The 22,502-nt window shown below is 48.7% G+C and overlaps 1 protein-coding gene across 3 annotated transcripts in view; it reads left to right on the top strand.

Annotated features, from left to right (window-relative positions):
• The window catches only part of LOC136579924 (uncharacterized), a 91,365-nt gene that overhangs the window by 5,429 nt on the left and 63,434 nt on the right, over window positions 1-22,502 (top strand). Inside the window, exons 1-5 of one of the 3 annotated variants that reach the window (XM_066580020.1) lie at window positions 945-995; window positions 8,813-8,871; window positions 13,648-13,866; window positions 15,405-15,482; window positions 15,701-15,928. In XM_066580020.1, coding sequence (XP_066436117.1) covers window positions 8,820-8,871; window positions 13,648-13,866; window positions 15,405-15,482; window positions 15,701-15,928 — 577 coding nt within the window. In that variant the 5' untranslated portion in view covers window positions 945-995; window positions 8,813-8,819. Of the gene's footprint in view, window positions 1-944; window positions 996-8,612; window positions 8,678-8,812; window positions 8,872-13,647; window positions 13,867-15,404; window positions 15,483-15,700; window positions 15,929-22,502 lie in introns of those variants that run through there. The other 2 variants (XM_066580018.1, XM_066580019.1) reach the window with 2 other exon arrangements.

The following is a 22,502-nucleotide window of genomic DNA, read 5'->3' as shown; positions in this document are numbered from 1 at the left end:
TCTAACACTAAACAGCAGTTTTATTTAGGTGATGAAAGGTGGTGTTTTGTGGGAAATATAGGGCGGTGTTATGTGGACATTGTAGGCATGCGTTACTTAGGTAGTATGTGGTAGCATTAGTTTGGAAGTATATAGTCCTATTATTTAGATACTATATGGAGGTATTCTTTGGGTAGTATGGGGTCCTTTTATTTGGATACTATATGGCAGTATTCTGTATTTAGTGCACTGTAGTATTACTTGGATATAGTCTGTAGTACAGCAGTATATGATAGTATGATAGTGTTACTAAATAACAGTAATGTGTGAGAACTGTATAGAAGCATTCTTTGACATTGTATGGCGGTATTATTTTGGGCTCTGAATGGCAGTACTGTCTGGTAACATCATAGGGATGGTATATAGCAGTATTGTCAAGGCATTATATAGAGGCCTTATTAGTCTGTTCCCTTTCCCCAACTCACAGTAACAGGGATTGAAGTTCCCTGATTCAGGGTTAATACCGCCTATACTGCAGCACCGAATGACGTGCCTTAGCGATCACAGATGCCAGGGCCCACTGGGCTCACGGCGGAGGGGTGACCTGGAGCTCCTGGACACAAGGCGAATTTTGCAACAGCGTCACCAAATGTCATTCGGCAGAGGAGCTGTTGGGCCCCCACAGGCACCAGGACCCTGATCGCTACCTCTGCCCCCCTATAGCTAAGCACCTAATCAAGTCAGGGGGCCCACTGTGACTCTGTTGCACAAGGGCCCAAATACACCTGTAGCTGCTCCTGGCCCCATACAGGGTATGGATGGATGAAACTATTGCGCGACCTCGCCGCCATCCTGTAACTCCTGATGAGAAAGTACAGATAGCACGGTGTCTTCCGCCCGCTGTGGTCAATGACAACAGGAACTAGCAAGCGGCAGCCTCAGTAATAGCTGCAGAGATCCTGGCAGCCGCCCAGGCAGCATCACCATCCTCAGCATCTCCGCCAGCGACAGGCAAGGTCAGGCTGCTTCTACACAATGCAAACCTTCTAGATGTATTACAGGCAGCATCATATCTGCCCTGTGAGGAGAGGGATGACGGCCGGGTGGGGAGACGGGTGGGCAGCAGTCGTCGGGGGCCCATCAGCCAGAACCTGACCCCATGTATGGTGCATGTGTAATGTGACTGCAGAGAGGGACGGATGGGGCATGTAAGCCTGCATGTCGCAATCGTTGCAATTCCTGTCAGCCCTCAGGGTTGCCGAGAGACCATTTATTCACAAGAAGCATCTTCTCCCCCGGAGCAACTTCATCTTGTCTTCTGTTTTCCTGCTTAGCTTTATACTTTTAACGCTTTCATCGCCAGTTATTTACACAGTGTCCGTATAGAGAGATAGATGGACAGATACACAGACAGAACTACTATAATACTGCCCCCTATGTACAAGAATATAACTACTATAATACTGCCCCCTATGTACAAGAATATAACTACTATAATACTGCCTCCTATGTACAAGAATATAACTACTATAATACTGCTCCTATGTACAAGAATATAACTACTATAATACTGCCCCCTATGTACAAGAATATAACTACTATAATACTGCTCCCTATTTACAAGAATATACCTACTATAATACTGCCCCCTATGTACCATAATATAACTACTATAATACTGCCCCTATGTACAAGAATATAACTACTATAATACTGCCCCCTATGTACAAGAATATAACTACTATAATACTGCTCCCTATTTACAAGAATATACCTACTATAATACTGCCCCCTATGTACAAGAATATAACTACTATAATACTGCTCCTATGTACAAGAATATAACTACTATAATACTGCCCCCTATGTACAAGAATATAACTACTATAATACTGCCCCCTATGTACAAGAATATAACCACTATAATACTGTCCCCTATGTACAAGAATATAACTACTATAATACTGCTCCCTATGTACAAGAATATAACTACTATAATACTGCCCCCTATGTACAAGAATATAACTACTATAATACTGCTCCCTATGTACAAGAATATAAGTACTATAATACTGCCCCCTATGTATAAGAATATAACTACTATAATACTGCCCCCTATGTACAAGAATATAACTACTATAATACTGCCCCCTATGTGCAAGAATATAACTACTATAATACTGCCCCCTATGTACAAGAATATAACTACTATAATACTGCTCCCTATGTACAAGAATATAAGTACTATAATACTGCCCCCTATGTATAAGAATATAACTACTATAATACTGCCCCCTATGTACAAGGATATAACTACTATAATACTGCTCCCTATGTACAAGAATATAACTACTATAATACTGCCCCCTATGTACAAGAATATAACTACTATAATACTGCCCACTATGTACAAGAATATAACTACTATAATACTGCCCCCTATGTACAAGAATATAACTACTATAATACTGCCCCCTATGTACAAGAATATAACTACTATAATACTGCCCCCATGTACAAGAATATAACTACTATAATACTGCCCCCTATGTACAAGAATATAACTACTATAATACTGCCCCCTATGTACAAGAATATAACTACTATAATACTGCCCCCTATGTACAAGAATATAACTACTATAATACTGCCCCCTATGTACAAGAATATAACTACTATAATACTGCCCCCTATGTACAAGAATATAACTACTATAATACTGCTCCTATGTACAAGAATATAACTACTATAATACTGCCCCCTATGTACAAGAATATAACTACTATAATACTGCCCCTACGTACAAGAATATAACTACTATAATACTGCTCCTATGTATAAGAATATAACTACTATAATACTGCCCCCTATGTACAAGAATATAACTACTATAATACTGCCCCCTATATACAAGAATATAACTACTATAATACTGCCCCCTATGTATAAGAATATAACTACTATAATACTGCCCCCTATGTACAAGGATATAACTACTATAATACTGCCCCCTATGTACAAGAATATAACTACTATAATACTGCCCCCTATGTACAAGAATATAACTACTATAATACTGCCCCCTATGTACAAGAATATAACTACTATAATACTGCCCCCTATGTACAAGAATATAACTACTATAATACTGCTCCTATGTACAAGAATATAACTACTATAATACTGCCCCCTATGTACAAGAATATAACTACTATAATACTGCCCCTACGTACAAGAATATAACTACTATAATACTGCCCCCTATGTACAAGAATATAACTACTATAATACTGCCCCCATGTACAAGAATATAACTACTATAATACTGCCCCTATGTACAAGAATATAACTACTATAATACTGCCCCTATGTACAACAATATAACTACTATAATAGTGCTCCTATGTACAAGAATATAACTACTATAATACTGCCCCCTATGTACAAGAATATAACTACTATAATACTGCCCCCTATGTACAAGAATATAACTACTATAATACTGCTCCTATGTACAAGAATATAACTACTATAATACTGCCCCCTATGTACAAGAATATAACTACTATAATACTGCCCCTACGTACAAGAATATAACTACTATAATACTGCCCCCTATGTACAAGAATATAACTACTATAATACTGCCCCCATGTACAAGAATATAACTACTATAATACTGCCCCCTATGTACAAGAATATAACTACTGTAATACAGCCCCCTATGTACAAGAATATAACTACTATAATACTGCCCCTACGTACAAGAATATAACTACTATAATACTGCCCCCTATGTACAAGAATATAACTACTATAATACTGCCCCCATGTACAAGAATATAACTACTATAATACTGCCCCTATGTACAAGAATATAACTACTATAATACTGCCCCTATGTACAACAATATAACTACTATAATACTGCCCCCTATGTACAAGAATATAACTACTACAATACTGCCCCCTATGTACAAGAATATAACTAATATAATACTGCCCCCTATGTACAAGAATATAACTACTATAATACTGCTCCTATGTATAAGAATATAACTACTATAATACTGCTCCTATGTACAAGAATATAACTACTATAATACTGCCCCCTATGTACAAGAATATAACTACTATAATACTGCCCCCTATATATAAGAATATAACTACTATAATACTGCTCCTATGTACAAGAATATAACTACTATAATACTGCCCCCTATGTACAAGAATATAACTACTATAATACTGCCCCCTATATACAAGAATATAACTACTATAATACTGCCCCCATGTACAAGAATATAACTACTATAATACTGCCCCCTATGTACAAGAATATAACTACTATAATACTGCCCCCTATGTACAAGGATATAACTACTATAATACTGCCCCCTATGTACAGGAATATAACTACTATAATACTGCCCCCTATGTACAAGAATATAACTACTATAATGCTGCCCCTTTTTATATTATACACTGGCCCAGGCATAACACATATAGCAAATGGGAGGGGCATTACATCCTGCGTCTATTGAGGGATTTGCAACAGACATCAGCTGAGGGGTGTTTTGCAGTGACAGGAACAAGGCATTGCTCTCAGTAAGTGATACCAGGTAATCCTGTAGATACGAGACCTGGTAGCGGTTTACACAAATACAGGATGTTACAGCAGTATGTGAAGCTCTTGGGTTCCTCTTCAGGCTAAAGTGAAATAGATTTGATGAGGCATGTATATTTCCACCCTTCTGACATGGATGGGACCGGTTTGCACCTAAAGGAATACTGCAATAGAACCATAAGTATCTTTGTGTCGTGTTCCACATCTACAGGGTGACTCGGTTCCTCTTGCGGGGAACAATCACACTTTGCTTGCTGGCGACTCCCAAACAAACCTTGGTTTTCATTATACCTAATGGAGGAACAAGGCAGCATGTTATTGGCCTTTCCTTTTTTTAGCTGTGCTCTGCATTTGCGACTCCTATTGTTACCCCACTGCTCGGGGAGGCTGGCCCTGGTACCTCATGCTGTATCTATTCTGCTTGCACTGCTGGCAACAATGAGGCATATTTACTGACACGGTCTAACAGAACGTCTTACAATCAGCAGCTCTGTTGAATGATAAGTCTGTTGATTGGCTACTTTACACCAAATATTGGGCCAAAAGTTGGGAGTGATTTGTGGCAATTTAGGCCACACCCCTTTTTCAGACAAGTTTGAAAAACTGTCCGTAAACGTATAAAAGCAGATAGTAAATGTGGTGGAAAGCATGAAAGACGCTCTCTGGCGCCATTTGTGCCACAAAACTATCGTGTCTTCAGTAGTAAATAAGCACCAATGAATCGCTGCACGAAGGACGCCATCGCGGAGATCCGTGCGAACGGCCCCAGGCCTGTCATGTGACAATGCCGCACACATTGGGCCTCATTTATCAAAAGTGTCTAAGAGACAAACTGTCCTTGTTGCCCCTGGCAACCCATCAGAGCGCAGCTGTCACTTTTGACAGATGAGGCGCTGCGCCAGGTGTAACCACACGCCTGCACAGTATTGACATGTGATTACAGGTATGTTTACACGTGTGCAGCGGCTGCCCTGGACAATCAGAGCCCTGACACGACCGCCGGCCTCACCCACTGAATACGCCCGGCACATGCCAAATGGGCGTAACCTGGGCTATAGCAGTGCGCAGACTGTATCACACAGGATAGGATTAGATACACGGCTCAGCAGACAGTATCACACAGGATAGGATTAGATACACAGCTCAGCAGACAGTATCACACAGGATAGGATTAGATACACGGCTCAGCAGACAGTATCACACAGGATAGGATTAGATACACGGCTCAGCAGACAGTATCACACAGGATAGGATTAGATACACGGCTCAGCAGACAGTATCACACAGGATAGGATTAGATACAGTAGCTCAGCAGACAGTATCACACAGGATAGAATTAGATACAGCAGCTCAGCAGATAGTATCACACAGGATAGGATTAGATACAGTAGCTCAGCCGACAGTATCACACAGGATAGGATTAGATACAGCAGCTCAGCAGGCAGTATCACACAGGATAGGATTAGATACACGGCTCAGCAGACAGTATCACGCAGGATAGGATTAGATACACAGCTCAGCAGACAGTATCACACAGGATAGGATTAGATACACGGCTCAGCAGACAGTATCACACAGGATAGGATTAGATACACGGCTCAGCAGACAGTATCACACAGGATAGGATTAGATACACGGCTCAGCAGACAGTATCACACAGGATAGAATTAGATACAGCAGCTCAGCAGACAGTATCACACAGGATAGGATTAGATACACGGCTCAGCAGACAGTATCACACAGGATAGGATTAGATACACGGCTCAGCAGACAGTATCACACAGGATAGGATTAGATACACGGCTCAGCAGACAGTATCACACAGGATAGGATTAGATACAGTAGCTCAGCAGACAGTATCACACAGGATAGAATTAGATACAGCAGCTCAGCAGATAGTATCACACAGGATAGGATTAGATACAGTAGCTCAGCCGACAGTATCACACAGGATAGGATTAGATACAGCAGCTCAGCAGGCAGTATCACACAGGATAGGATTAGATACACGGCTCAGCAGACAGTATCACACAGGATAGGATTAGATACACAGCTCAGCAGACAGTATCACACAGGATAGGATTAGATACACGGCTCAGCAGACAGTATCACACAGGATAGGATTAGATACACGGCTCAGCAGACAGTATCACACAGGATAGGATTAGATACACGGCTCAGCAGACAGTATCACACAGGAGAGGATTAGATACAGCAGCTCAGCAGATAGTATCACACAGGATAGGATTAGATACACGTCTTAGCCTACTGTATCACACAGGATAGGATTAGATACATGGCTCAGCAGACAGTATCACACAAGATAAGATTAGATACATGGCTCAGCAGACAGTATCACACAAGATAAGATTAGATACACAGCTCAGCAGACAGTATCACACAGGATGGGATTAGATACACAGCTCAACAGACGGTATCACACAGGAGAGGATTAGATACATGGCTCCGCAGACTGTATCACACAGGATAGGATTAGATACACGGCTCAGCAGGCAGTATCACACAGGAGAGGATTAGATACACGGCTCAGCAAACAGTATCACACAGGATAGGATTAGATACACGGCTCAGCAGACAGTATCACACAGGATTGGATTAGATACATGGCTCAGCAGACGGTATCACACAGGATAGGATTAGATACACGGCTCAGCAGACAATATCACACAGGATAGGATTAGATACACGGCTCAGCAGACAGTATCACACAGAAGAGGATTAGATACAGCAGCTCAGCAGACAGTATCACACAGGATAGGATTAGATACACGGCTCAGCAGACAGTATCACACAGAAGAGGATTAGATACACGGCTCAGCAGACAGTATCACACAGGATAGGATTAGATACATGGCTCAGCAGACAGTATCACACAGAAGAGGATTAGATACACGGCTCAGCAGACAGTATCACACAACAAACTACTAAGGACCACTTGTGTGTGAATATGTATGTACCTATGTGTGTGGGTGAGTGTATGTGAGTGCTTCTCATGCTCCACCCCTGCTGATGTTATTGCCCCGCTCCATAGTGACATCATTGAAGGTCCTACAACACATTTAGGGCTTTTGGAAGGGGAGGACAAAAATAAAATGAGAATACAAATAAACTGCTATTATGTCTCAGCAGTCCTGACAGAAGACACCGACCTACCGCCACCACAGATATCCGCGGGCTGAAGGACCTGTGGTGATGTCACTGCTGTGGGAGGAGCCAAGCTGGGTGTGTGATGTGTGGGGATCATAATGGATGTAACATGTAGCAGAGCTGTGTGTGTGACGTGTGGGGTGTAGCAGAGCTGTGCGTGTGCATGTATTATGTAGCAGAGCTGTACAGATACACTGGGTCTATAATGTCCTAATAATCACCAGTAGGGTTAGCTGCGGCCCGCTCCTGCATTGGCCGCGGTTATATGTCACTGATGACATTCTGTGGTTACGAGAGGCAGAAGCTTCCGGAATAGTTTATCATCATAAAAATTGGAACAATCTGTCTGTTTGATTGTTGCAGCAGATTTCTCGGAAGCAGAGCAGTCACCCACAGCAACCCGCGGGGACCGCCCGCAGCAACCCGCGGGGACCGCCCGCAGCAACCCGCGGGGACCGCCCGCAGCAACCCGCGGGGACCGCCCGCAGCAACCCGCGGGACCGTCCACAGCAACCCGCAGGGACCGCCCGCAGCAACCCGCTGGGACCGTCCACAGCAACCCGCAGGGACCGTCCGCAGCAACCCGCGGGAACCGCCTGCAGCAACCCACAGGACCGTCCATAGCAACCCACGGGACAGTCCATAGCAACCAACCAACCTCCAGCTCACAGAGTTCAGAAGGTCTCTGTAATAAAAGCTAGTAGCTGATTGACACTTTCCCATGGGTTGCTATGGGCAACCACTCATTCCCCATTTTTGGATGCAGGGTGTATCTAAGCTCCCATGTATGTGGTGTGCCCGCTCTGTCAGTCATCCTCCAGTATAAAGTGTATTTGGTCTCTGACAGCCGCTAATGGCCGCCATTACAGCGCGGTGGTCACCCAGCTTTCCACAGATCGCGAGGTGCGTATTAATCTGCAGTGTGACCCCATGTAATAATCTGGGTGTCGGCCCCCCGGTTAGAGGCGGGACCTTTGTGACATCGACTACATTGTTGGGGCGACGAGCCCGCCTGACGCTTCCTTCTCTTCCTTCCAGATCCAACATGGCGTTCAACAGGAGTTTTGCCGGCCTGCGGCTTCAGGAGCGCGGCGACGGTGAGTCAATGCATCGGCGCAGAACAACACCGGGTGGGAATAGAACGGCGTGACGGAGCCCCCCAGAGCACACCGAGCCCCCTCAGACCACACGAAACCCCCCAGACCACACGGAGCCCCCCAGACCACAGGGAGCCCCCTCAGACCACACGAAACCCCCCAGACCACAGGGAGCCCCCTCAGACCACACGAAACCCCCCAGACCACACCGAGCCCCCTCAGACCACACGAAACCCCCCAGACCACACCGAGCCCCCTCAGACCACACGAAACCCCCCAGACCACACGGAGCCCCCCAGAGCACACGGAGCCCCATCAGACCACACGAAACCCCCCAGACCACACCGAGCCCCCTCAGACCACACAAAACCCCCCAGACCACATAGAGCCCCCCCCCAGACCACACCGAGCCCCCTCAGACCACACCGAGCCCCCCCAGACCACACCGAGCCCCCCCAGACCACACCGAGCCCCATCAAACCACACGAAACCCCCCAGACCACACAGAGCCCCCCCTCCCCAGATCACACGGAGCCCGCCATGGGATCAGCACCGCAGCCGGGCGGTTCCCCAGTCTCTCTTGATAGAAGTCATGTGACCGCTGCCTGCCAATCATGGGCCGTAGCATCACCGCCCGTTCTCCTGGCATCAGCATCCTGAGCGCCAATGATGCCAGGAGTTCAGAACGGTGACGCTGCGGCTTCCGAGCAGCAGGCAGCGGTCCCCTGAGAATGGCGCTGCTGATCCTGCGGCGGAGGAGGCGGGCGCCCGCTCTCGTAGTGTTTTAAGTCATTTGGCTTTAGTTTTACAGCGGCTTAGTACCATGCTCCATATAACGGGCCGGCCGCGTCTCCGGGCGCTGTGAGCGTGACGCAGTCCTTATGCTCGCCCGCCCCCTTGTTCCCGCGTGTCCATCTGTGAAGTTGGTGCGCTGAACGAAAACCTGAATCTTCCCAGAATCCTGTTCGCACGCGCCAGCACAGAGGACGGACGCCGCGGGATCCGGGGAGCGGGCGAGGACAGATGATACAGCCACCCGCTTCCTGCCACCTCCACTGACAGCACCATAACTTATATTATGTGGGGGGGCTTTACCCTTTCCAATTCAGTCTGACGTCTAAAGACACTCTGATGGAAGGCTGTACAGCTCGGATGTTGGAAGACGTCCGGCAGGGTATTCTTACTGTATATTACTGGCCGCTCTGTTGTCGGGGGCCTCTCCAGCATGTCCCATACTGCAGTACTGGTTCTAGCCAGCAGATGGCGCCATTGACTGCAATCCCTGCTAGCCATCATAAACCGATCCTGCAGTCATACCGATTCTGCCGTCACACGGCTAAATGTCTGACCATTGTCTATGTGTATAGCATCCCTCACTCTCCACCCCGCCATACCGCGCACATCTCCACCCCGCCATACCGCGCACATCTCCAGCCCCCCATACCGCGCCCATCTCCGCCCCCCCATACCGCGCCCATCTCCGCCCCGCCACACCGCGCCCATCTCCGCCCCGCCACACCGCGCCCATCTCCGCCCCGCCACACCGGGCACATCTCCGCCCCGCCACACCGGGCACATCTCCGCCCCGCCACACCGGGCACATCTCCGCCCCGCCACACCGGGCACATCTCCGCCCCGCCATACCGGGCACATCTCCGCCCCGCCATACCGGGCACATCTCCACCCCCCCATACCGTGCACATCACCACCTCCCCATACCATGCACATCACCACCTCCCCATACCGGACACATCTCCACCCCGCCATACCGTGCACATCTCCACCCCGCCATACCGTGCACATCTCCACCCCCCCATACCGTGCACATCTCCACCCCCCCATACCGTGCACATCACCACCTCCCCATACCACGCACATCTCCAGCCCCGCTATACCGTGCACATCTCCAGCCCGCCATACTGTGCACATGTCCACCCCGCCATACCGTGCACATCTCCACCCCGCCATACCACGCACATCTCCAGCCCCGCTATACCGTGCACATCTCCACCCCACCATACCGTGCACATCTCCACCTCACCATACCGTGCACATCTCCACCCCGCCATACCGTGCACATCTCCACCTCACCATACCTGCACATCTCCACCTCACAATACCGTGCACATCACCACCTCCCCATACCGGACACATCTCCACCCCGCCATACCGTGCACATCTCCACCCCGCCATACCGTGCACATCTCCACCCCCCCCCATACCGTGCACATCTCCACCCCGCCATACCGTGCACATCTCCACCCCGCCATACCGTGCACATCTCCACCCCCCCCATACCGTGCACATCTCCACCCCCCCCGCCATACCGTGCCCATCTCCACCCCCCATACCGTGCACATCTCCACCCCGCCATACTGTGCACATCACCACCTCCCCATACCGTGCCCATCTCCACCCCGCCATACTGTGCACATCTCCAGCCCTTTACCTTCTGTATCCCCCCCATTACTTGTAGTATGTAAGCTCGTTGGAGCAGGACCCTCACCCCTATTGTTTCCATCAGCTGATTACTATGTAACCGCGGTTCTGTAATGTTTGTCCTTCTGTCTTTCTGTATCCCCCTGTCTATGTAAGCGCTGCGGGATATGGTGGCGCTATACAAATAAAGATTATTACTATATACATGACACAGGGCAGTATACATCTATACGGTACCCCTCCGCACACTGTATACAGGGCTATATATATAATGAGTGCTGCGGGATATGTTGGCGCTATACAAATACAGATTATATACACACACACACACACACACACTACACAAGGCAGTATACATCTATATGATACCCCTCACACAGTATACAGGGCTATATATATATAATAGGCGCTGCGGAATATGTTGGCGCTATACAAATAAAGATTAGTATTATATAATGGCAGAAATAGAAAGCCCCAGAGTCAGAGTCCCAGGAAAGACACTTAATGAATTGTAATATCGTTAGTAACCAGTAGAGGGAGCAATGTACCCAGAGTTATTAAAGAAAGATAGATAGATAGATAGATAGATAGATAGATAGATAGATAGATAGATAGATAGATAGATAGATAGATAGATAGATAGATAGATAGATAGATAGATAGATAGATAGATAGATAGGAGATAGATAGATGAGATAGACAGACAGGAGACAGACAGATATGAGACAGATAGATAGATAGGAGACGGATAGATAGGAGATAGATAGGAGACGGATAGATAGATAGGAGATAGATAGGAGACGGATAGATAGATAGGAGATAGATAGGAGACGGATAGATAGATAGGAGATAGATAGGAGACGGATAGATAGATAGGAGACGGATAGATAGATAGGAGATAGATAGGAGACGGATAGATAGATAGGAGACGGATAGATATGAGATAGATAGATAGATAGATAGATAGATAGATAGGAGACGGATAGATAGATAGGAGATAGATAGGAGATAGATAGGAGACGGATAGATAGATAGGAGACGGATAGATAGATAGGAGATAGATAGGAGACGGATAGATAGATAGGAGATAGATAGGAGACGGATAGATAGATAGGAGACGGATAGATAGATAGATAGGAGACGGATAGATAGATAGATAGATAGATAGATAGATAGATAGGAGACGGATAGATATGAGATAGATAGATAGATAGATAGATAGATAGATAGATAGATAGATAGATAGATAGATAGATAGATAGATAGATAGATAGAGAGATAGGAGAGAGATAGATAGATAGATAGATAGATAGGAGACGGATAGATAGATAGATAGGATCCGGATAGATAGATAGATAGATAGGAGATAGGAGACGGATAGATAGATAGATAGATAGATAGATAGATAGATAGATAGATAGATAGATAGATAGGAGATAGATAGGAGATAGATAGATAGATAGGAGATAGATAGGAGATAGATAGATAGGAGATAGATAGATAGATAGGAGACGGATAGATAGGAGACGGATAGATAGATAGATAGATAGATAGATAGATAGATAGATAGATAGATAGATAGATAGGAGACGGATAGATAGATAGGAGATAGATAGATAGATAGATAGATAGATAGATAGATAGATAGATAGATAGATAGATAGGAGATAGATAGATAGATAGGTAGATAGATAGGAGATAGATATGAGATAGATAGGAGATAGATAGATAGATAGATAGATAGATAGATAGATAGATAGATAGATAGATAGATAGATAGATAGGAGACGGATAGATAGATAGATAGATAGATAGGAGATAGATATGAGAGAGATAGATAGGAGATAGATAGATAGATAGATAGATAGATAGATAGATAGATAGATAGATAGATAGGAGATAGATATGAGAGAGATAGATAGGAGATAGATAGATAGATAGATAGATAGATAGATAGATAGGAGATAGATATGAGATAGATAGGAGATAGATATGAGAGAGATAGATAGGAGATAGATAGATAGATAGATAGATAGATAGATAGATAGATAGATAGATAGATAGGAGATAGATATGAGATAGATAGGAGATAGATAGATAGATAGATAGATAGATAGATAGATAGATAGATAGATAGATAGATAGATAGATAGATAGATAGGAGACGGATAGATAGATAGATAGATAGATAGGAGAGAGATATGAGAGAGATAGATAGGAGATAGATAGATAGATAGATAGATAGATAGATAGATAGATAGATAGATAGATAGATAGATAGATAGATAGATAGGAGATGGACGGATATTTAGTATCTTGCCTCTTGCTGTTGATTAGGTATTGATATGAAGAAGTTTGAGGCGGATTTCTTGGCGGCCCATAATAAGTACCGGGAGCGGCACGGATCGCCTCCTCTTCAGCTGAACCGCGACTTCTGCAAATCAGCGCAGAAATGGGCCGACCACCTGCTCTCCATCCGCACCCTGCAGCACAGCAACAGTAAGCTTGGAGAGAACGTGTACTACCGCAGCAGCTCCAGCCCCAAGGACCTGGCAGGTGAGTGATGTGCAGCCAGAGGGGCGGGGGCGCAGGAAGACTCACAGGGGTGACATGTCATCCACACATCTGGCCGCTTTCTTCAAATAATGGCTCCTCTCTTGTCCTTAGGTTATACCTGCTATTGTACAGCCTCTTTCAAATGAAAGGAATTGAGCTGCAATACCAGGCACAGCCTGCGGGCAGCAGTGGCGCTATTTCTGGTCTGTTCTTCGTATAACAAGAAGTTCTGCAATTTCTGCAGTACTTTGGGGTCTATTTACTAAGACTTCATACGGCGCTCTAAGGCTTCCTGCACACGGGGAGGTCGGACCCTGCATGCAGGATTCCCGCACCAGAGATCGACCTGGTGCCCGCCGGTGACCCCAGCTTACCCGTCCGGTGGCTTCTGCACACGCTGAGGATGTGCCGGCCAGCACTCCGTTGCACATGCACAGTAGCCGCTGGGGGGACGCGTATCTTGCCATACTTCTGCAGTGCTCACTATGGCAGTGCCGCGGGACGGACGGCTTCAGTTGACTTCAATGGAAGTCCGGAGCCCGCCGCAGACTCCGCAGTGCAAATCCCCCCCATGTGCGGGAGGCCTGAGGGCACGGTCTACTAAGGGGCTTGGACCGCTCAACACATTAGTCGCATTTGGCTCTGTGCGTCAGATGGATACCTGCAGCAGCTCCAATCTGGCGGAAGCAGAGCGATCATTAACCCTTTGCAATCCACTGTCTGATGTCTAAAGACATTCTGATTGAAGGCTGTAGAGCCAGTATATTACTGGCCGCTCTGTTGTCGGGGGGCTCTCCAGCATGTCTCATACTGCAGTACTGGCTCTAGTCAGCAGATGGCGCCATTGTATAATAGCAGAAATAAAAAAACCCTAGGAAACCCTGAATTCAAAATTGGATTGCAAAGGGTTAATTCTAGTTTTTGGTGTAAATTATAGTAAATGCGACAGCTGCAGATGGCCACACCCCTTATCACCAAGCCCCACCCACTTTTAAAAAAAGGGCGTGTAAAGTACAAAAAGTTGCAATTTTGCTTTGTGCACCAAAAAAGCAACTTTTGCACGTTGGAAATCTGAGGTGTAAAGAATTCTACATGAGCCCCTTTTGTGTGTAAGATCTGCACTATTGCCAATACCTCTGTTTGCTGTCAGTGAATGAGAATAGTCAATGTTTACATTCAGTAGCTGAAGACTCCTCTCAGCCTCGTGACCGGCAGCTGCGGCTTGCTTCAACGTAGACAACCCTCTGCAAGCTGAACACAGCAGCAACTCACGTACCCCCTGATACGCTGCAGCAAACCCACAGCTGTGTGAGGTCATCTACTCATCTCAAATGACATGCTTCATACTCCAATCACATCCGAAGCAGAGACTAGAACCTGCAGAACCTCCCATCTGACTGCTGCATGCTCTGCTGTAGTGCATCGTGGGAGATGTGGTGTTCCCTCGAGGCACTGTACTCTGCTGTGTCTGGGAGATCTGCCATGAGGGGTCCGCCTGCCATAAGGTATATTACAACCTGTCATTTTGTGCCCTGCAGGCAACGAGCCGGTGGACAGCTGGTACAGCGAGATCGAAAACTATGACTTCAGTAATCCCGGCTTCTCCAGCGACACAGGTGAGGAGCTATAGCCAAGATATGAGATAATGGTTCCTCTTCCTGCACACAGCGCCCCCTGTGGGCAACAGAGCATGAAAAACTCTGCTAGTGCCTCTAGATTTGCATTTGGCAAGCCTGCCCTCTAGTGGCCAAACAGCTAACTGCCTGGGTGCTAGCCATGCATTGTGCGGTGTGTCCTACCCGCTGACCTGCAGCCAGGGTTCTTGTCTTCTAAGGTCACTTCACCCAAGTTGTCTGGAAGGACTCCAAGGAGGTCGGACTTGGATTGGCGACGGATGATAAAAGAGTCTACTTTTTGGTGGCTCACTACAACCCAGCTGGCAACATCACCAACCCGGGATACTATGAGCGCAACGTGCTACCTTCTATAACAGCGCCCCCTACTGCCAGTGCAGGGTCTGACTCCCAGCTGAAACCAGCAAGCATCAAGGAGCCCTCCGTAGGTAAGACATGGAACGATGAAAGGTCCAGAGCTGACCAGGGTGCGAGACGGGGGGTCCTGGCCGCTGGATCACCCCGCAGACCGTGGGGGCCGGACATCATCCCTCCAAAGGTCTCCGGGGGGCGCCATAGTCTGCAGCCAGGACTCACTTTGATACATGGCACTGCGCTTTATATAGTAGGACACAACGGAGAGGGGTGACAGGACTCCCATCTCCCAACCGCTGGACAAGTCGTGGGCGGAGCAGCAAGTTGTTTTTTTTTTTTAAACATCTGGCCATGCCCTTTTTACATTAAGCCACACCCTTTGTGGCCCCACACAATAATAATGTAGTCAGGAACTGGTGATAGTGATTACAGTGCAGTTACCTCCAGTCATAGTAACTACAGTGCAGTGACCTCCAGTGATAGTGATTACAGTGCAGTGACCTCCAGTGATAGTGATTACAGTGCAGTTACCTCCAGTGATAGTTATGACAGTGCAGCTACCTCCAGTGATAGTGATTACAAATAATGATTGGATCACAGCACACGTAAATCCTGTATATCTCCAGGGAAGATATTCCACTCCAGAAGGTGCTCGCTCTCAAAAGTCCTGGATCCTGGACCGTATTCCAAATAGCAAAGGAGAGTAGATAAGAGCAGCACTCAGGGGTTGATTCCAGAAAAACTTTATTGCCCACAACGTTTCAACTCAAGCACTTGACAAAGACTCTTCTGAGTTGAAACGTTGTGGGCAATAAAGTTTTTCTGGAATCAACCCCTGAGTGCTGCTCTTATCTACTCTCCTTTGCCAGTGATAGTGATTACAGTGCAGCTACATCCAGTGATAGTGATTACAGTGCAGCTACCTCCAGTTATAGTGATTACAGTGCAGCTACATCCAGTGATAGTGATTACAGTGCAGTTACCTCCAGTGATCACAGGTGAGGTCTCCCCTGATCGGAGGCAGCCCGTTGTTTTTCTCCTCTCTCTGGGCCCAGACGCTCCTTGAAGCCTTTTTCCAGCCATGACTCATCCCTGCACGCTCTGCCCGTCCTTCCAGTGAACCTCTCAGTAACTGCTGCCTTAGTACTAGTGCGCCCTCTGTGGCTCCACCTACTGATTGCGCCCTCTGTGGCTCCACCTACTGATTGCGCCCTTTGTGGCTCCACCTGATTGCGCCCTCTGTGGCTCCACCTACTGATTGCGCCCTCTGTGGCTCCACCTACTGATTGCGCCCTCTGTGGCTCCACCTACTGATTGCGCCCTCTGTGGCTCCACCTACTAGTTGCGCCCTCCCCTGCCGGGTCCCTAAGCTTTGTCCATTTCCAGCTGTGACTCCCAGTAGAGCCGGCGTTGTACTCTGTGCAGCACGGTCTGACTGCTCCTTGCTCTCCTGCTCGGACTATGCCGTGTCCGGAGACGGGGGAGCCGTCAGGCAGCGTGTACAGAGCGCAGCGCTCCGCGCCTCCTGGAGGCTGCTCACTGCTGGTGATGGTGGGAGGGGGAGTCAGGACGTTCCTCCGGGGCCGGCGCCCCAAATCCAGGAGTGTCCTGCTGCATCTGGGATGGTTGGGATGATGACAGCATTAATCCAGGGCTGACCGGCGACAGCCACACGTCAGCACTTGTATTAGAGTTGGGATCTGTTAGAAAGCAGCCATATCACGCAATTTGCAGGAAAGTCGCAGTTGCGCGCCGCTTGCATCGCAGTATATGATGGAGGCGTTGAACGGGACTTGTGACTAAAAATCCAACATCTCTGGTCTATTGTGAGTGGCGTCACGATGCCGCCGCACGGAGGCCGGGTTATATTGTGGAATCCGCCATCCTCACCCGCGTGGACGATCCGCATTATTCCGCACCTGTTTAAAAAACAGAACATTGGCGTGTCGGCTCAGGCGTGCGGATGGCGACTGGGATTTCCACGAGTGGATTTACACGCAGCATGCTCTATTTTTGTCAATGGAAGTCGTCCGATCGGCAAATGATCCTCCAATGACACTGCGGACGGCCGCTGGTTCCCGTGTCACGCCTAGCGCCGCCGGCGGAAAAACAGATATAAAAAAAACGTGCACTGTGCATGACCGACGGCGAGCGGTCCAGGCGTGTGGGGTCACCGGCCATGGTCAGGGACGGATTCCACTGCGGCCTCCAGCGTGCCTGAGCCTTAATAATGACCGCATGCGATGGCGCTCTGCGAAGAGTCGCGGTGTAGGGCGGGCCTCCGGGCGGCTGCACACGACTGGGTCGCATTCTGCATGCGGGAGCCTGCAGCGGATCCCGGCTCTGACCGCAGCCAGCAGCCCCGCTACCTTCTCTTTTCTGTATTGTGGGTGATTGCGGACGCTCGCCGTCGGTCATGTGCAGTACGGATCTTTTTTCTAAATCTTTGTATTTCGGGCGCCGTCGCTAGGCGATGATGCGGCTCGGCGACTTCCATGGACTTCAATGGCCGCTGTCCGTGCGAATCCCACTAAAAGGTAGAACATGCTGCGATTTTAATCCCGCTCACTTATGTGCGAATGTTGGATTCTTTCAATGCTGCGGAATATCGCGGATTGTCCTCGCGGGTGACGGTCGCGGATTCCACAATTCAGATCCTCCCGTGTACAACCAGCTTTACGTAGGGCGGGGCTTACATGGAAAAGCGTGCTGCGATCCCGCGTCGCCCCATCGACAACAGCGTGACGGACGTGCGCTAATATAATACTACCGTGACTGCGCCGTCCGCGACGCCCACCGCCTGATAGTGCCGATATCCCGCTCCCTCTAGCAGCACTATGTGGGGTCCTGCACGGGGGGGGGGACCCCGGAATATTCCGGACCTGATATCTTTCATCTGATTTATGTAATCCCTTCTGCTTCTCGTCTCGCTCGTTGCCACTAACTGTATTCGCACGTTTCCCGGCGCCGCATGTTCTCTCGGCTCTGATTACTTTTCTCGCCGTGTTCTGCCACCTTCTGCTGCAGCGGTGTGAAGAGTTATGTAACGGGCCGCTATATGACGGGCGCAGCGACGGCTCGGGCACCGACCCGCACGACTGCTGAGTGTGGCAGGGACCCCGCACACGGGACGGAATTGTCGGCAGCGCGGATGCGGATCGCGTTGCGCTGCCACCTGCGGCCGTTCTGATGAATGCATTGACTTATTTTGCGCAACAACAATCCCGGCGCGTCGAGAAGATGGTTTACGCACGGGGGCGCTGGCGGCCGGCTCTTCTGTGACCCGCTGCTTCACCGCTGGAGCGAGACGCCGGAGTGAGTTCTGTGGCGGTGAGCTGGTTTTCTGGGATGCCCTCTGACCGCAGCACCGCCCGCCTGGTTACACGTTTACCGCATTTCTGACTGAGTCTTTGGCGCTGCGGCATCTGCGTGATCTTTGTCCGACTCGCCGTCTCCAAGGCCTCCATCGCCATTAGCAACCACCTGCTCCTACGTTCTCCCCTCCCAGCTTCCTACTATGGCCGCTTTCACACGGCGAGCGCGATGTCGGTCCGAGGACATTTCAGACTTGCAGACGACAGAATATGCTGCGACCTTTCGATCTCGCGGCATCGCCCGTGAAGCCACGCCCCTTGTAAGTACTGGGGTGGACTTTGCACAAACCTGCACGATTTTCTTGCCCATGTGACTACGGCGGCGCCCACGTGGAACAATTAGCGAACGCGCCAATGATTGTTGTCATGTTTACATGAAATGAACAATAAGTGATTTATCGTTCGCCGTCCGATCGTTTACACTGATCGACCATCGCTCCGCGGGAACGCTCCTAGGCCGGCTTTACACCAGCATTAGCGCATTTTACCGCCCCTTTTCTGCCGCAGCGCACGTTCTTCGCGTGCGGCCAACAAACGCACCTCCTGACATGGCTGATTAGTTCCGGATGTTTCCTTCTCCAGCGGGCTTCACGCGTCTCCCTGCGTATTTCTTGCACATTTGCGCACCCTCCGTTATTTTCCTTGGGGACTTTCTTTCTTTTTTTGCATTGCTGAAAATGCGAAATGCAAAAACCGTCGCACGCGAACGAACCCGGCGGCCTCAGCTGTATTAACGGTTTATCACATGACCCTGTAAGCTGCGCGGCCTCGCACAGGCGGCGCCGGTCGTCCTTGGAGCGCTCCGTGCGGCAGACAAACGTCTTCTATCGCCGGTTTCCTCGTTTATTGACGATATTTTTGCAGAAGTTTCGCTTTTTTTTTACTGACCTGAAAAGGAAAAAAATGACTGCAAACAACATCCTGCGCGGCGGCAGCGGACGTCAGATGGCGGGGAGGAGTCTCAAATGTCACCACTGCTGTGGTCACATGACAGCATGTTGGTATCGGACCCCCGGGCCCCCAGATAAGGCAGCTTACTGCACTTTCCTCTCACTAATCCACCACCTGCTGCCCCCCCATTGGCCAGGAGATGGCGCTGATGGGACTACTACAGCATCGCAGCACTGGAGATGGCGGGACGTCTGATTATGGCTGAGGCCGGCTTCACACGGGCCTGATCGCATTAATGCTATATATTTGCGCAGTGGGCGTGCGTGTTTTACCGTATGTTCTGCACACGCATGTCATGCGTATTTGTACATGCAAGCCCCTACTGATCTGACGGCGGCGTTCATGCGCCATTCTCACGAAAGTAGAACTTGCTGCGGATTTATTGTGCAAAGAAGCACATGTGAAGGAATCCGGTGAAATCAGCGGGCTCAGTGTGCGCAATACACTGCGTTCGTGTGAATAAGCCCGTAGACTACTAGGCTGCACTGGGGAGGAGGGAGCGCTTAACAGGGTCTCCGGGGTTAGACAAACATGGCTGTTTTCTTCCAAGCACAGCGCCACCCTTGTCTGTAGGTTGTGTCTGGTACTGCAGCACAGTTCCTATTCACTTCAATGGCACTGAACTGCAGTACCAGACACATCCTGTGGACAAGGGCGGCGCTGTGCTTGAAAGAAAGCAGCCATGTTTGTCTAACCCCGGAGACCCCTTTAGAACTGGATCACAAATTGTCCCCCCAAAACATCATTTTCTTCTAACGGAGGCCATGCGGTGCCGCCGCTCTCCACCAGGGGGCACTAGACGATTCAAATGAAGAGGTGAATTCTGCAACAACAGCAAAAACTGCGCCAAAATCTCCACAAGTCGCGGGTCTTTATGTGGGTTTTGCGCTGCGGATCTGATGTGACTCCGCCCAGCCCCAGATAGCAATAGCTGACGTTATCACAATGAGGTCATGAAATGTTCCGCACAATTCTTTATGGTTACCATGGTTACATGCGATAAAAAAGGATCGCAAATGAGTGAAATACGCTTTTTGTAATCGCACCACATGACTGGCGCAGCCTCCGCAGAAGAGAGCGCGCTGCGTGTTATTTGTTCAGACGGTTCGTCCGATTAAAAAATGCGCACATCTGAGAAAAACTGTCAAACACCAAAACACGACGCGGATCTCTCCGATTTCTCGGATTTTGGTGCAATTTTTTTTTCGGTCTGAAAATTGGACAGAAAAGTCGCTCCTGTGACTGCGGGGGGGGGGGGGGGCCCTCGGGGACCCTCCGGTACCCTTACATACCGTCACCTGTAGCGCATCACACGGACCATTGCTGGCGCCCCCTATAGGTCTATGTGTGAATACGAGGAACACAAACCGCTTCTTGTCTCCGGATCGCGAGGGGCTGAGAATTAACATGCATGGAGTCTGGCGGTGGATTCCCACACGGCACCACAATGAGGCCCCCGCGGCCCCCGCTGCAGCCCCCATTCATGGCTGCAGCAGACAATGCGACCAACAACAGCAGACCCTTAATGGGGGATTTCCTCATGGACTAGAATGGGAGCGGAGGGTGGGAAACAATACGGGGGAGGGGGGTCTATACAGGAGAGGGGGGCGTCTGCTATAAACGGGGGTCTATACAGGGGAGGGGGGCGTCTGCTATAAACGGGGGTCTATACAGGGGAGGGGGGCGTCTGCTATAAACAGGGGTCTATACAGTTCAGGAGGGTGCTTGCTAGAACACGGGGGTCTGTACAGTCCAGGTGGGCACCTGCTAGAATAGAACCCCCCGTATTTTAGCAGGCGCCCTCCTGCATTGCATAGACCCCCCCTTATTCTAGCAGGCGCCCTATCGGGGGGGGGGGATTTGTGTATATGAGGGAAGGTATCTGTATATATGAGGGCGGTTTAGGGATATGGAGGGAGGTGTTTGTGTAAATGGGGTGGGGTGTTTGTATATATGGAGGGGTTGTGTATATGGGGGGTTGTTTGTATATATGGGGGGGTGTATATGGGGTGGGGTGTTTGTATATATGGAGGGGGTTGTGTATACGGGGTGGGGTGTTTGTATATATGGGGGGTTGTGTATACGGGGTGGGGTGTTTGTATATATGGGGGGGTGTATACGGGGTGGGGTGTTTGTATATAAGGGGGGTGTGTATACGGGGTGGGGTGTTTGTATATATGAGGGGTTGTGTATACGGGGTGGGGTGTTTGTATATATGGGGGGTTGTGTATATGGGGTGGGGTGTTTGTATATATGGGGGGTTGTGTATATGGGGTGGGGTGTTTGTATATATGGGGGGTTGTGTATATGGGGTGGGGTGTTT

This window comes from Eleutherodactylus coqui, chromosome 10 (assembly GCF_035609145.1).
Source record: "Eleutherodactylus coqui strain aEleCoq1 chromosome 10, aEleCoq1.hap1, whole genome shotgun sequence".
NCBI lineage: Eukaryota > Metazoa > Chordata > Amphibia > Anura > Eleutherodactylidae > Eleutherodactylus > Eleutherodactylus coqui.
This window is presented reverse-complemented; position numbering and strand designations above follow the sequence as displayed.